The sequence below is a fragment of the Westerdykella ornata genome (assembly GCF_010094085.1).
Source record: "Westerdykella ornata strain CBS 379.55 unplaced genomic scaffold EI97scaffold_27, whole genome shotgun sequence".
Classification (NCBI taxonomy): domain Eukaryota; kingdom Fungi; phylum Ascomycota; class Dothideomycetes; order Pleosporales; family Sporormiaceae; genus Westerdykella; species Westerdykella ornata.
In genome coordinates this window covers 117,989-132,520 of record NW_022986877.1, presented here as the reverse complement: position 1 = coordinate 132,520, position 14,532 = coordinate 117,989, and the positions used below count along the sequence as shown (strand labels likewise).

General features: G+C 51.4%; 3 protein-coding genes across 3 annotated transcripts; 2 read left to right on the top strand and 1 right to left on the bottom strand.

The window, feature by feature from the left end:
• The first annotated feature begins 2,099 nt into the window (after positions 1-2,099).
• EI97DRAFT_469601 (DNA-dependent RNA polymeras-like protein II second largest subunit) lies at positions 2,100-6,632 on the top strand. Its single transcript, XM_033801718.1, has 2 exons — positions 2,100-6,032; positions 6,092-6,632. The coding sequence occupies exons 1-2, from the start codon at positions 2,428-2,430 to the stop codon at positions 6,255-6,257; spliced, it is 3,771 nt and encodes a 1,256-aa protein (XP_033650951.1). The 5' UTR covers positions 2,100-2,427; the 3' UTR covers positions 6,258-6,632.
• Positions 6,633-7,230: 598 nt separating this feature from the next.
• Positions 7,231-8,855, bottom strand: EI97DRAFT_383674 (cyclophilin-like protein; the record flags this gene model as incomplete). Its single annotated transcript, XM_033795925.1, has 2 exons — positions 7,231-8,644; positions 8,776-8,855. The coding sequence occupies 2 exons, from the start codon at positions 8,853-8,855 to the stop codon at positions 7,231-7,233; spliced, it is 1,494 nt and encodes a 497-aa protein (XP_033650950.1).
• Positions 8,856-12,208: 3,353 nt separating this feature from the next.
• On the top strand, positions 12,209-13,201 carry EI97DRAFT_461074 (uncharacterized protein; the record flags this gene model as incomplete). Its single annotated transcript, XM_033801166.1, has 1 exon — positions 12,209-13,201. One exon carries the CDS (start codon positions 12,209-12,211, stop codon positions 13,199-13,201), a length of 993 nt encoding a protein of 330 aa, XP_033650949.1.
• Between the last annotated feature and the right edge of the window lie 1,331 nt (positions 13,202-14,532).

Here is a 14,532-nt window from a genome sequence, read left to right as displayed (position 1 = left end):
CCGAGTATCTGCTGCCTCTTTTGCTATAATGGGACAATGTACTTATTAAATGGACCCTCCCCGTTTCATCTCCAGCACATCTTCAACAACGACGAGCCGCTCTTTGCCGCCAACCCGACTCCCCAAGCCCTTCAAATCTGCTTGATCGACTGCAAAACGAGTCTTCCTGCCACATCCTTGCGTCATTCACGGCGCGGTTCAGTCGCCAGCCTTCTGATGAACCAACCTGACCAAGACAACTTGCACATGTCAGCTGAATCTTACTACTACTGTTAGTGTGTATAATATTATTACTCGGAAACCTCGTACTCCGTACTGCACGCCGCATTGCCGTTTGACGTCTCAACATCTCATCTCTTGCTCAGAGTCTGTACGGTATGATTCGGACATTTCCGACCCGCACGATCTTACCTAGGTAGGTATCACCAGTCTTTGTCAGACGATGACGTTCAACCGCATATACCTACTGCGGTTTACACAGTACACAATACTTTGGTACAATGAGATTCACCAAGTGGTCCACACTCGGAGCACGGAGCAAAGGGTATACCACCGAAGCAGCTCCCAGTCTCTCTTGCCCACCCTCCCACCTTTCCATCAATGCTTGAAGGACTGCTGTCGGGTTTTCAGTTTTTCAATTTTTCAAAACCAGTAGCCCATATTCACACTAACTTGCGGGCTGCGGAATAAGTCACCGCTTTTCTGCTCGCGCGACGATCTCTTGAGCGACGCCTGCCTATCTTCCATGAAAGGACCTGCACCGCGGTATGTTTGCGAGTTGCCGGACCTATCAGACAACCGTCGGAGATGTCCTGCTCGAGGGTATACCAGGTACCTGCCGCTTCAGTGAAGTGATCCAGCGAAAAGCGGAATTACAAGAATTATTGTTGGCAGATTTCGTAAACTCTGTCCTGCCAATCTTCAACACCTCCCTCATCACTTGATTCGCTGAGTGCCCTTCTTCTGCGAGGTTGTTCCGGTAGGTACTTGTTAACAGTACATAATTAAGTAGTAAGTTCGTGGTCTTTCCTTTGTCCTCCACGAACCCGGCGTAGGTAGGCCTGTCGGTCTGACCTCACGTTACTGCGATCCTGTATACTGCGTACTTGATGATATTAGAGGAGTATTCGTCTGCGAGAATCCAATGCTGCCAGTGGCGAGTACGTGCGGCAATCCTTTGTTGGTTGCGGGGTAACTTGCCCGAGTTAGAAAGTGCACGACGCATCCGCAAGACCCTGATGATAGCTACTGCGTACGAGTGCATCAAGGATATCCACTGTAGGAGAAGGTGAGCCAGGCACTGGTAGCTCTGGGACTCAATGTCTGACTGGTAGTGGTGAAGCACGCTTGGATTCTTGCATGACATTGATGTTGACGAGCATGGCGTCCACTGCCTACAACCCACCGAATCTATCATCAGCAATACGCCTTTTCAAGTCTCCGTCAACATCCTGAGTGGCCATCGAGAACGCCGAGGAATAGCCTACACTTGGTGGTACGCGTGGTTGGACCGCGGGCAACTTCTTGGGCAAGCAGGCTAAAAAGTGTTCCAAAGGAAAGGGCGGATTATAAAACGAACTGAGACTAGACGAATATTCTATCCAGGTGTTATTTTGCTGTGTTGCAGATATCACCAGTTTAGGGACGCTAAGCCTGCACTTGAAGCAGAAGAAATGAAGGTAATGAGAATTGCGAGTAGGATGCTGCCATGCTGTGCATACAGAGGTACTGCCACCTCAATACCGGATCAGTGCTGAGTAGAGCCCTATTGTATACCCAATGGTTATTACGCATGGAGCACTGCCAGTTAGCTGGGTGAAGAGGCATAGCTTGATCAAGCCTTGACGGATGCCGCCGCGCCATTTTGCCGACTTGTATTCTTGGTGGGCAGGTCCAGCTCGTAGCGAAGGCGCGGATAAAGGTGGTGGTATAAGAATGAAATGTCTGTCGAGGTCAACAAGAGGTTCAAAGAAATGTCAAAGGTCGTAGGGACCGCTAGTCTGTTTTGGACTAGCCTTGGCGAACTTCCGGTCTTGGCAGCTGTCTCGCCGCTGCTTTGAAACTTCGAAACGCGCCGGCAGGGAGCTCCATCTCCAACTCACTCCCCTTCACCGCACCAACTGCATTCCCCTGGAGTGTGGCTCGCGTCATTACGGTGAAGCTAGTGGCATCGCCGGCTTTCCTTCACCTCCGCGCTCGCCTGCGCCTGGTCGTGTCGCCATTGTCAGACCTCCCCGCCACCTGGGCGGCCTTCGAGATCCATCCACGTCGCGCGAGATCGCCGGGCGACATACAAGGACGACACCCAGTTGCGCATATCGAGGCAGAACTGAGAAGAGCAGAAGAGCGATTACATAGCGCGAGCCGCCTGTAGATCTCTGGAGGGTTGGACATTCAACTATTGCTCACCCTGGAGCATCCGCCACCATGGCCGACTACGAATACGATGTGGAGGATGAATACTATGACGAAGATGACCCCATAATCACGGCTGAAGACTGCTGGACCGTCATCACTTCCTTTTTCGATACCAAGGGTCTAGTTTCTCAGCAGCTCGATTCCTATGATGAATTCACCCGCAACACCATCCAGGATATTGTTCGCGAGAACGGCAATGTAATCCTCGACCAGAACACCCCTTATAATCCCGATGACGGTGGCTCTCCCATTCTCAAACGCCGGTACCAGATCTCTTTCGGCCGCGTCTTCCTGGCCCGTCCGAGCCATACGGAAGGCGATGGGACAACACAGTCATTGTACCCCCATGAAGCACGCCTGCGGAATCTCACATACTCTGGGGCCATGTTGGCCGATATCACTAGCAAAGTTAGCGTTGCCAGGGAAGCCCCGGTGGGCATGACGGATGGGGACGACGATGACGAAGAGATTGAAGGCATAGGAGGGGTCCGGACGGGAGTGAAGTGGGAGGTTGAAGACACTGGTGATATGGGAGACGCTGAGGCGAAGGTGTTCATTGGAAAGTTGCCAGTCATGCTCCGGTCCGAGCTGTGTTGGTTGAGGAACCAAACAGATGAAGCGCTCTTCGCACTCAACGAATGCCCCTACGATCAGGGCGGATACTTCGTTATCAACGGCAGTGAGAAGGTTCTGATCGCTCAGGAGCGGAGCGCCGCGAACATCGTACAGGTGTTTCGGAAGAAGCAAGGGCCTATCCCCTGGACAGCGGAGATTCGCAGCGCAGTTGAGAAGGGCACCCGCCTCATCTCCACCTTCAACATCAAATGGGCTGAAAACTCCCTGATACAGAAGCGAACACCAGGGCCTTTCTGCTATGCTATGCTGCCTTACATCAAGACAGATGTCCCCATGGCCATAGTATTCCGCGCTTTGAACGTCATCTCGGATGAAGACATTCTTAATCACATTGTTTATGATAAGAACGACACGCAGATGCTGGAGTTACTCAAACCCAGCATTGAGGAGGGCTTGACAATCCAGGAACGCGAGATTGCGTTGGACTGGATTGCAAGGCGCGGAAATAACACCGGTACAAGGGATGCTCGACTCAAGTTTGCGAAAGCCATCATGCAGCGTGAATTCCTCCCTCACATCTCCCAGAGGGAAGGGCAGGAGACCAAGAAAGCTTTCTTCTTCGGATACATGATCCACCGCCTGCTCCAATGTGTTCTCGGCCGTAGGGATGAGGATGACCGAGATCATTTTGGAAAGAAGCGATTGGACCTTGCTGGACCTTTGATTGCGAACTTGTTCCGGATTCTATTCCTCAAGCTCACAAAAGATCTGTTCAAGTATCTCCAGAGATGTGTGGAAAACAATCAGGAGTTTAACATTCAGATGGGTGTGAAGGGCAGCATCATCACCAACGGCCTCAAGTACTCCCTTGCGACTGGAAACTGGGGCGACCAGAAGAAGGCAGCGTCGGCTAAGGCCGGTGTTTCTCAGGTGCTCAACCGATACACGTATGCTTCGACGCTATCGCATCTGCGCCGAACTAATACACCTGTCGGTCGAGATGGCAAACTGGCAAAGCCGCGCCAGCTACACAATACTCACTGGGGCTTGGTCTGTCCTGCCGAGACTCCAGAAGGGCAGGCGTGTGGTCTGGTGAAGAACTTGTCGCTCATGTGCTACGTCAGTGTTGGTAGCGAGAGTACGCCCATCACAGATTTCATGAGCCAGCGGAACATGGAACTTCTTGAGGAGTACGATCCTGTACAGAACCCGACAGCCACCAAGGTGTTCGTAAATGGCGTCTGGGTCGGCGTGCACTCGAACCCTTCTCAGCTGGTGAAGGTCGTCCAGGAGCTACGACGCAATGGCACTCTCTCATATGAGATGAGCTTGATCCGTGATATCCGCGACCGAGAGTTCAAGATTTTCACAGATGCCGGGCGTGTCATGAGACCGCTCTTCGTGGTGGAAACGGACTACGCCAAGCCGAACAGGGGAAGCTTGGTGCTCAATAAGGGTCATATCCAAAAGCTTCTGGAGGACCGAGATATTGATACGTCCGGTATGAATGATGAGGATACCAATGCGGTCAAATTTGGCTGGAAAGGCCTCATCCACAATGGTGTGGTGGAATATCTGGATGCTGAGGAAGAAGAGACTGCCATGATTATCATGACGCCCGAGGATCTCGACGAACATCGAGAACTGATGCAAGGTATCCCGCCAGCGGAAACATCAGCACCGGACCGCCACAAGCGAATCAAGCCCAAACCCAATCCGTCCGTCAAAACATATACGCACTGCGAAATTCACCCCAGTATGATTCTTGGTATCTGTGCCAGTATCATTCCTTTCCCGGACCACAATCAGTCGCCCCGTAACACCTACCAGTCCGCAATGGGCAAGCAAGCCATGGGCGTCGCTCTCACGAACTACGCCTTGCGCATGGAGACAATGATGAACGTTCTGTACTATCCTCAAAAACCACTGGCGACCACTCGATCTATGGAATACTTGAAATTCCGTGAGCTACCTGCTGGCCAGAACGCTATTGTGGCAATTGCCTGTTATTCCGGGTATAACCAAGAAGATTCCGTCATTATGAACCAGAGTAGTATCGATCGAGGCCTTTTCCGCAGTCTGTTCTATCGCGCCTACACGGAGCAGGAGAAGCGGATCGGTGTCAATGTTCTGGAGCAGTTCGAGAAGCCGTCCAAAGTCGACACGCTGCGTATGAAAGGAGGCACGTACGACAAGTTGGACGATGATGGTGTTGTTGCCCCTGGTGTGCGTGTTTCCGGAGAAGATATCATCATCGGAAAGACTGCACCTATTCCTCCAGATGCTCAGGAACTGGGACAGAAGACCATCTTGCATACCAAGCGTGACGTCTCAACCCCTCTGCGTGCAACGGAAAACGGGATTGTGGATCAGGTGCTGTTCACGACCAACACCGAGGGTCTCCGCTTCGTCAAGGTGCGTACACGGACAACCAAGATTCCGCAAATTGGCGACAAATTTGCATCGCGCCACGGACAGAAGGGTACCATAGGTATCACTTATCGCCAAGAGGATATGCCTTTCACGAGGGAAGGTTTGACGCCGGACCTCATCATCAACCCGCACGCGATTCCTTCTCGTATGACAATCGCACACTTGGTCGAGTGTCTGTTGTCCAAGGTTGGAGCTCTCAAGGGTGCTGAGGGCGATGCCACCCCCTTCACGGATGTCACAGTCGAGAGCGTGTCCAAGCTTCTAGTGGAGCATGGCTACCAGCAACGTGGCTTCGAGGTCATGTACAATGGCCACACTGGAAAGAAGCTGCGTGCTCAGATCTTCTTGGGTCCGACATATTACCAGCGTCTCCGCCACATGGTGGATGACAAGATCCACGCACGCGCCCGAGGGCCCTTGCAAATCCTCACTCGTCAACCTGTGGAAGGTCGTGCTCGAGATGGCGGTCTCCGCTTTGGAGAAATGGAACGCGATTGCATGATTGCTCATGGTGCGGCTGCATTCCTGAAGGAGCGCTTGTTCGAGGTCTCGGATGCGTATACAGTCCACGTCTGCGACATTTGTGGGTTGATGACACCCGTTGCGTAAGTTCCACATTCCCATGATCCATTCATAGCTCAGCAATTTACTAACACGCTGTCAGACAAATCAAGAAGAACCTCTACGAGTGCAGGCCGTGCAACAACAAGACGCAGATCTCTCAGATCCAGCTCCCGTACGCCGCCAAGCTGCTCTTCCAGGAGTTGATGGCCATGAACATTGCCACTCGCATGTTTACCACGCGTACCGGTATCAGTGTCAGAGATTAGGAATAAGTAGTACACCTTTTGCCGATTCTGCGGCTCTATACCCACTTTTTAGCTGCCGTTTACACGGCTTCAAGATGTGAAAAATTCGTCCGCAGTTTTTTGCATGGCCCTTGGCGTTTTTTGATTTCAGGCTTGGTGGGGGTATATATTTATCTTAGGATTACGGTGCCTGGTTTCCGGCATCTTTTGGAGACGCGTTTTTGTGCTATCAAATTCTTTCGGATTCGTATCTTAGAGCAGACGTATCATAAAATCAGTGAATTGGCTTGTTCCTTGGAAAGGCCTGGCCTGCGGCGAGGATGCACAAAGTGTAAAGTCAATTGTACCCTCTTCTTCGATCCAAGGCATGGTCGATAAGATAGATAAATAAATGAGATATTTTATGATGCTAGTAGTCCCACTTCTGTTGCCCACTTACCTGCCTCACAGCTTGTTCTAGCATGCTCGACGTACCTTGCAGGCGATTCTGCACAGATAGGTGCTGAGATGAGCTTAGACGAAGCACCGTTCCCTCAGGATAAAGGAGCATAGATGCCATATCCGAGAAATCATACACTCGCGTTTTCTTCGACCGTGGTCAAAATAAGCTTTCGCAAGCCCCCCTTACCGCCGAAGCCATACCTTAGTAAGTGGATCTTGTCGGTTGTATGTAGTACAAAGACATGTGTTTCGGACTAGAGATAGGGTAAGCCTTTCAACGGCCACATCCGTGAACGTGTGCTGGATAAGGCATATAGTTCGGGACGGTGAAGGGGATACGAATAGGTGTGCACAATCAGAGACAATCCCGAGATGTGCACCAAAATATAGCATGACACACGGATCAGGCCTTCGCGGTTCGTAAAAGGGCTTCTTTATTCCTCAGAAAACATGACCTGTTCATCGGCCCTTGAAAAATCCGTGTGAGAATCCGTTGATATCGAACGCCTTTAGAATCCCGCAATCCCCCAATACCCAAAACCGCCACTCGAAATCAGTCTCGTCTCCGCCTTTCGTCTCGACGCTCATCCCGTCTGTAGCGGTCGCGACTGCGGTCGCGCTCACGCCGATCCTCCTTGATATACCTGTCTCGACTTCGCTCCCGACGGCGCCCATCAAGATATCGATCCGGGCTTCGGCTCCGTTCCCGGGCACGGCGGTCATCGTATCTGCCATCCCTGTCTCGATCGCGTCTGTCTCTCCTTGGGCTCCGGCTTCGATCCCGCTTCCAACGATCATCATGATACGCTTCCCGCCGCTCGCGCCTCCGTGCGTCGTCTCTGCGGGCCGGGCGCTTCTCGCTGGGCCGGTCCCTCGCCTCTACGGGTATGGGGTCGCGATCTATTATGAGCTTATCCACAACGGAGTCAGGGGCCAGCTCTCGTGTGTTTTCGTCACGGTACTGTCGTTTCTTTTCGAGATTCTCAATGCCTCCAAAGCCTCCTGCTGCGCGTCTTCGCTTCTTGTTCGCAGCGTCACGCCAGTCGTCGGCAATTCTTGAGACACTCTGGGAGAAGTCCACATGAATCCGGTGATCGTCGATCAGAACATTGTCCATCTTCAAGTACGCCTGTTCACATGACTTCTGGTCCGCATACTCAATGAAGGCGTACTGCAGACTGTCACCTGTCGTCTTGTCTCGTATAATCTCGCAACTAATAATCTTCCCGAACTGGGAGAAGATGGTCTCGAGGTCCTCGTCAACGGTGACAGGGTTCAGTTTGCAGACAAACAGGACGTTCTCGGGAGGAGCGACTTCGGCGAATGGCAGATCTCCAACCATTTCCAAAGTGAGCGCCTGTGCTCGCGCCTCACGCTCCCTCCGTACCCGCTCGAGGGCTTCGGGGTCGTTTTCCTCTTCAAGGGTCTCATCCCATGCGACACGGACTGTAGCAAGCTGCGCAGCCGAAGGTACAGGGCTCTCGGGTGGCGCAACTAGCCCTGGAGGGTCGTCATATGGGTCGTCCAGGACCACGGTGTGCAAGATACGGATATCCTTCAATGGTTGACCCTTGTCATCGATATAAGCGGTGTTGATCTTCTCCAATGTATCGAAGCCTTCCACCACTGTCCCAAAAATGGCCGCCTTCCCATCAAGATAATCAATATCCTGTCCGAGCGTGATAATGAACTGGCTCCCTGCATAACGCTCGTCTGGGTTGTCCGGCGCTGGTGCAGTGGCCATACTGACGGTTCCCCTTTCTTTGTGCTTCAGCTTCGGTGGAAATTCGGGCACGAACGTCTTCTTCGCCCGGTCCTGAGGGTCCAACACGCCCCAGATCGATCGGCCGCCATCACTCTCGTTAGACCAAGGGCCAATCGGGTCACCGGTCTGGAAGGAGAAGTTGGGTTGGACGCTATGCACTGGCGAGAAGTTGTAGTACTTGATCTTGCATAGCTTCAAGAAGCTGTATTTGCCGAGCTGTCAGTATCTGTTGTGCTCAGCTTGCTTCAATTGACAGCGGGTATGGGCATGAGCTTGCGGGGGAGAGTCGAAGCGAAGGGCGTGAGAGTGTTCGGGAGCGCTGGGATTGCTTACTTTTCGCAGCATTTCGGTGCATCGTCCACCAACAGATCAATTGTAATGTCGCCCAGTGACGTTTCCAGGAGTACAGACATGACATGAGTCAGTTTGTACAGTCGTGCTCTGGTTGTGGTGATCGCAAACAGTACCCATCAATGGCCGTCAGGCGTGCGGAAAATAGATTCGCCGGTTGAGTTTAGTCAGCAAAGCTTAGTGTAAGTTAACATCGACAGAGCTAAAGACGACCTCAATGCCAACGTCATCTTTGAATAGTATCATTCTGATGCTAGCCAGTACAAGTTTATGGCATTTTTAGCTCTAAAATCTCTCTTTCTAGGCTTACAAGTAGTTGTTCCAAGCCCTCTTCTACTGTAACGCTTCTCAACCCCTCTAGGCTGACTGTGATGTTATGAACCGGTAACTGATCTGAAAGTAGCGACCTCAAGGTGAGCGGCTTACTCATTGTTGATTCCAATTTTTGAGAACGCCACGAAACGATCTGATGCAACCCAACGAGATACCCGGAAGAGCCGCGATGACCTGAGGAAGGCGGTAAGGCTGCATGCACGGTCGGGTGTTTGTGTGCCCGACTCCCAACGAACCGGTGCACAAAACCGCACGCGCAACGATTCAGTAAGGTCTTCAGGACTAGCACCTCAGTTTATGTCTTCCACATTGGAGTAGAGACTCAGTGAAAGGGGAGCCGCTCACGACTTCCTATCGCGGGCCATGTATTGAATCGACCTCTGCGGATTTTGAGAATTCTGCGTCTGGAGCTCACCGTCTCTTCGAGATAGCAAGCAAAAGACTTCCCTGTCGGCAACCTCTCACTAGTTACACACTGTCTGCAGGTGCTACCGCCACTGCCACCACGTATGGCACTGCCAGCACTTGGAATCTTCAACACCAACATAGCGTTTTCAGGGGTAGCAAATATCTCTTCTATCTGAACTACTTTAACAGTGATCAATCCTCGATGGTCAAAATATATGCTCCTCCTACAGATCTCGTCTGCTGCCGACCCAGCTTCCGAAACTATTTCTCCCGAATCCCGGTGGGTGGCAGTACGTTCGACAGCGCGATGACCAGTTCCAAGCAGACAGATGAGCAACCATCCTCCTTCGACACACCTGGAGGAGCACTGTGGATGCTGTTTGCTTGAGTCTTGGCGTACGCCACGTACTCCCCATTGGCTGGCAATGTCCAGACAGCTGTGATGCAGTGCTATCACTACTTTCTCAACCTGTCCTTCACAGGTACACGGCTTTGAGTGGCACGGGGGAAGTACAGAAGTGTCGATATCAAAGGATAGGGGTGTTGTGTTGATCTAGGAAGGCCCCAATGAGGACGTTCACCTGAGAAGACGGCATTCAGCCACTTCCCCGCCTCCTCTCAAGGTTACGTCTGTCCCGCGCCGTCGTAAATTCTGGGCTGGGAAGAATGGGGGCATGCATCTGGTCGACGCATGCAGGGCGTGTCATACATAGTGTGCCCCTTTGTTTCTCCATGCAGCGCCCCACACACACACCTGTAAATGGCGAAGGCATTATCCAAAAGGCTAGCGACGACAGGTCACATTAATCTAACGGCTGCGTGATGCAAACCCGGCTACGGAAACTAGTGCATGCCTCACCATTTTGGGGCAGCTTCAGATCTCACAATTCCTCAGACTTCTGGCGTTTGTTCTTCTACTTTACGTACAAACACTTCGGTCCAACAGATTGGAAAGCTAACATAACGTACTGTAGAGACGATTCTGCACCATATGTTGTTAAAGAGTTTAAGTCGCAGCGTCCATGCTTGAATATTTTCAAGGAATGATGTCACGGAGAAACCATACAGCCCTTGACTGCTGACCGGTCTTCCTTGTACGGGGCCAAAGATTGTCCCTGAAGCGAAAAGCGAAACGACCATTCGGCATGTGACGCAAATCCCGATTCCCCGATGTCTAGGGAGCAAACGGGACTTGCCAGGATGATCTCTTGTGCGGTGTGAACCCGATGACAGTTCCCTTGACTGAGTACCCCTATGTTTGCTTGTTGTAGATGCCTCTTCATATTGTTATTGGCTTTGGAAAGTGAGCACAGCTAGCGTTCTCACTTATTCTTACAGGTTTCTGGACATTCCTGAGGGTGTTCTCCCTGGGACCATATTATTTATCGGTCGTAGACTGGTGAGTAATGAGCCAACCACACCGTTCCATTGGTGGCATGATACGACAGCAAGCCTCGTTATACCGTTTGTACATTCAGTAACGAGTGTTACTTGTATCACACGATATATCGGTCCAAGTCTGCAGTGTTCCGTAGGCGCACGGGCGTTGGGGGTATCGATTAGTACCAGCCTGGTGGCAAACTCAACGCTTTTCAAAAGCTATCCATGCATTCTTGAGGGGTAAAGGCGTCTCATTTGACCCACGTTTTGTTAACAGAGCAATCTTCACGCTGCTTGGAATATCCTGAATACATTGGGCTTCCCTTACGGCATTAAGTTCTTCTTGTCGGCTTTTGGATCCAAAAAACAGTTGGTCACATCGTCTCAACAATTTCAAGCTTCATCAGTGTAGTATACGGAACTTCATTCTCTCCGCTAATCGACAATCTCACCCCCGAGGAGCTCCCACTTGCGTGTCGGCATCTGTCGTTCTCTTCTTCGCCTACCAGATATACTCCTCCAACGGCGAAAGTCACAGACGTACTGCTTCTCTTTTCGCGATCTGACAACACACTCATGCTCAATGCAGGTTCTCCGACAAACTATGCAGCTGGATTGTCGTCGTTACGATCCTTACGTTTTCCCGCAATATTATTCGCACGAACGAAATGCGGCATTCCCCCCGGCTCACGTCTCAAGATCAGATCCGCATACGTGTCCACTGAACGCGTCCGGCCATGGTATGCGACTTCGAGGAGGTCAACTAAAGGATGAAAAACTTCAAGAGACGAACAACCATCCCAGGCGTCGCATCGCCGTAGCTGTGAGTGACCGACCCCTTCATTCACACCCTTTGTGCCCAGGCTGGCAACAGAAGGCTGTGCCAGCCGAGAACATGTTATATTCCCTCATGGACAATTACTAATCTATCCAGTGCGCTCGATGCAGACAACGAAAAATTCGATGCAGTGGTGATCCTGGAGACGCTAGTGGATGTCTTGCCTGCAAGCAAGCCGGAGTCGATGTCAGTCGATGCCAATTTCACAGGGTAAGAATTCAAGTTTCAAATAAACTTGACCAAGTCTCAGTTCAAGTGTAGGTTGGCTCGACCGACGCTTTGACGGGACTTACGACCGCAGCGCTCGCAAATCTCCTGCCTCATGCAAGCAACCAGAACAATCCGATTCCCCTTTACAGCCCTAATGGAAGTCTCTTGTTCAATCGCTCGTTACAAAGTCCTCAGTACAATCCCCAGATCGACACGAAATCTGCAGTGTATCCGCAAGCGTGGAGTATGCCCTGTCCCGAAAGCACTTGTTCAACGGAGCCGTACAATCTGGACCACACCACGGCATATCTGCAGAACCCGAATGCCATCATGGGCATGTATGGCGCAAATTTTCAATGGAACCAGGCCAGCCAAAGAATTCCACTGAACAGGCCCTCTACATACCTGGAGGACCAGAACAGTCAAGCCTCCTACACTCTTGCGGGATTACCTGTGCTGCAGACCTCCAATCTGCCGCCGAACACCACTGCAGAGGCAATGTCTCCGCTTAATATGACGTCGATACAATCTGCCCTTCCATTATCATTACCAATGAGGCCACATAACCAAGCTGCCGCTCCTCGGAGGCAACTTCCGATTCCTCAGCCGTCGCCTGCTCGTAGGGCAAGAAACGCGGTGGATATCCTGCAAGATCAGAGGCTTCGTTCTGTACAAACCATCCCTGGAATTCAAATGCATTCATTTGCAAGGCCAGCACTCACTTGGAGCTCCGACTCTTCCGGTTCCGATGCTCAAAGCACACCTTCCTCCGAAGCATCATCAAACAATATCGTGGCGCATAGCGCGACTACAAGAGACATAAACGACACCATCGCATATAGCGGTATTACCGCATCGACAAAGCGAGAGTCCGTCAGTTCGAACACGCAGCAGCAGCTCAGCTTCAGTACTTCGCCCCTCCTTGAAACAATGCCCACTGTAGCTGGAACAACGACATACTCCAATTTCCGGAACTACACACTGCCAACCTCCTCGTCTACAGATACACTCGCCGTATTAGCCCGCCCGAACTCTCTGTCCAACATGTACAGTTTCAGTACGGACAGCTCAGAGAAGCAAACGCCGCTGAGGAGATCATCCAACGAAGGCGCCCTTATAAGCGGCCAGCAATACACGCCTCTTCAACCGTCGCCGGATGGTACACATTTGGTGGAACTGAAATCCCAGCCACCTTCAATCAATCCGTCCTCTATGCCTACTTTGAATCGCAGTTTCTAATGTTTACATGGCTCAACTATTGCATAGTTGACGAATCTTTCGGCCATATCTTCCGTCGAACTAGCCGCAGCCACTTGTTTTGCGTTTACACATGGCACTTTGTTTACCCAGCGTTCAAGAAGCCTCATATCCGGTAATGGGCTTCAAAAGAGGAGGTAATCTCGTCAAACATTGACATAATCTTATCTCGACATAAAGGTATCTTTTTTCATTTCGGGCTTGAGACAATACGCCATAAGGATTGCTACCCGTGTATCAATTGCAAGGGGCCATGATATCTACGAGGCTAGGATAGACCAGCGCAAACAGCACCTGCCGGCACAATGCTATGACCTAGGCGATTTGATCTGCCACCACTCAGCTTCAGTGGCTCCTTGTTAATTTTCCTCACAGCACAGCAACTGGCTGGTTCCTTGGTCTGTTGCAATTTACTGTATTTTCTTACCCATGGGGATCCTAATTTTTGGGGACTTTTGCACGAAATCTCCGCAGCTACACGATTCATCAGATCCTGGGCCGACGAACTTCATCCCAGCTACAACTTGACGTTATGTCGCACTTTTTTGATTGTCATACTCAACCTTCTCTATTTCAGCTTGTTGCGTTCTCACTATTCGGTTGTCTTTGGAGGGACTATCAATCGTATCTACAGGCATCGCGCAGCCTGTACGAAATTTACATTGTAATGTAACATGCCCCGGATCCGTACTGGGTCCAGCGGCTCAGAGGATGTGGTGAAGAGGTGAAATTTGCTTCCCCGACACGGACTAATACTAGTTTAACTTTTGTCGCATGAGCTACTTGCTTTTCAATCATGGAAACTGATCATACCTCCTGTCACCACATCTGTGGGGAACTGTCATCTCCTGCGGGGTTTCCCACAGGGCTCTCTCGTGAGGGTAGATTAAGCATTCCGCTACTGTGGTCCATGTACACAATCACCGATCAGGAACACAAGCGAGCTGGAGCCATGAAAGAAAATCCGATCGAGCACGAGCTCCCTTCTCCAGAACCCCGGCACGAGCGCACTGCCTGGAAAAAAGGACTTTCGGCCAGCTCCCTCCCCGTCTCTCTCACCGGGGCACCCATACTTCCACCGCTCTTTCAATTCTCCGCAAAACGTGAAGCGCAGATGCATCCACAATGCATGTGACAGGTCTTCCTGCTCTGGGGGCTGGTGACTTTCTCTCCTCTCATGACATCCACGCCTGCATGAACGAAACCGTATGTGTCACGCTACAACCATCCCACCTTCACCAACCCATCCTCTCCCGTCCCCTTTCCCCTTCCCCCCTTCAACCCCTGTCCTTGTTTTCTTTCGCACAGCGCTC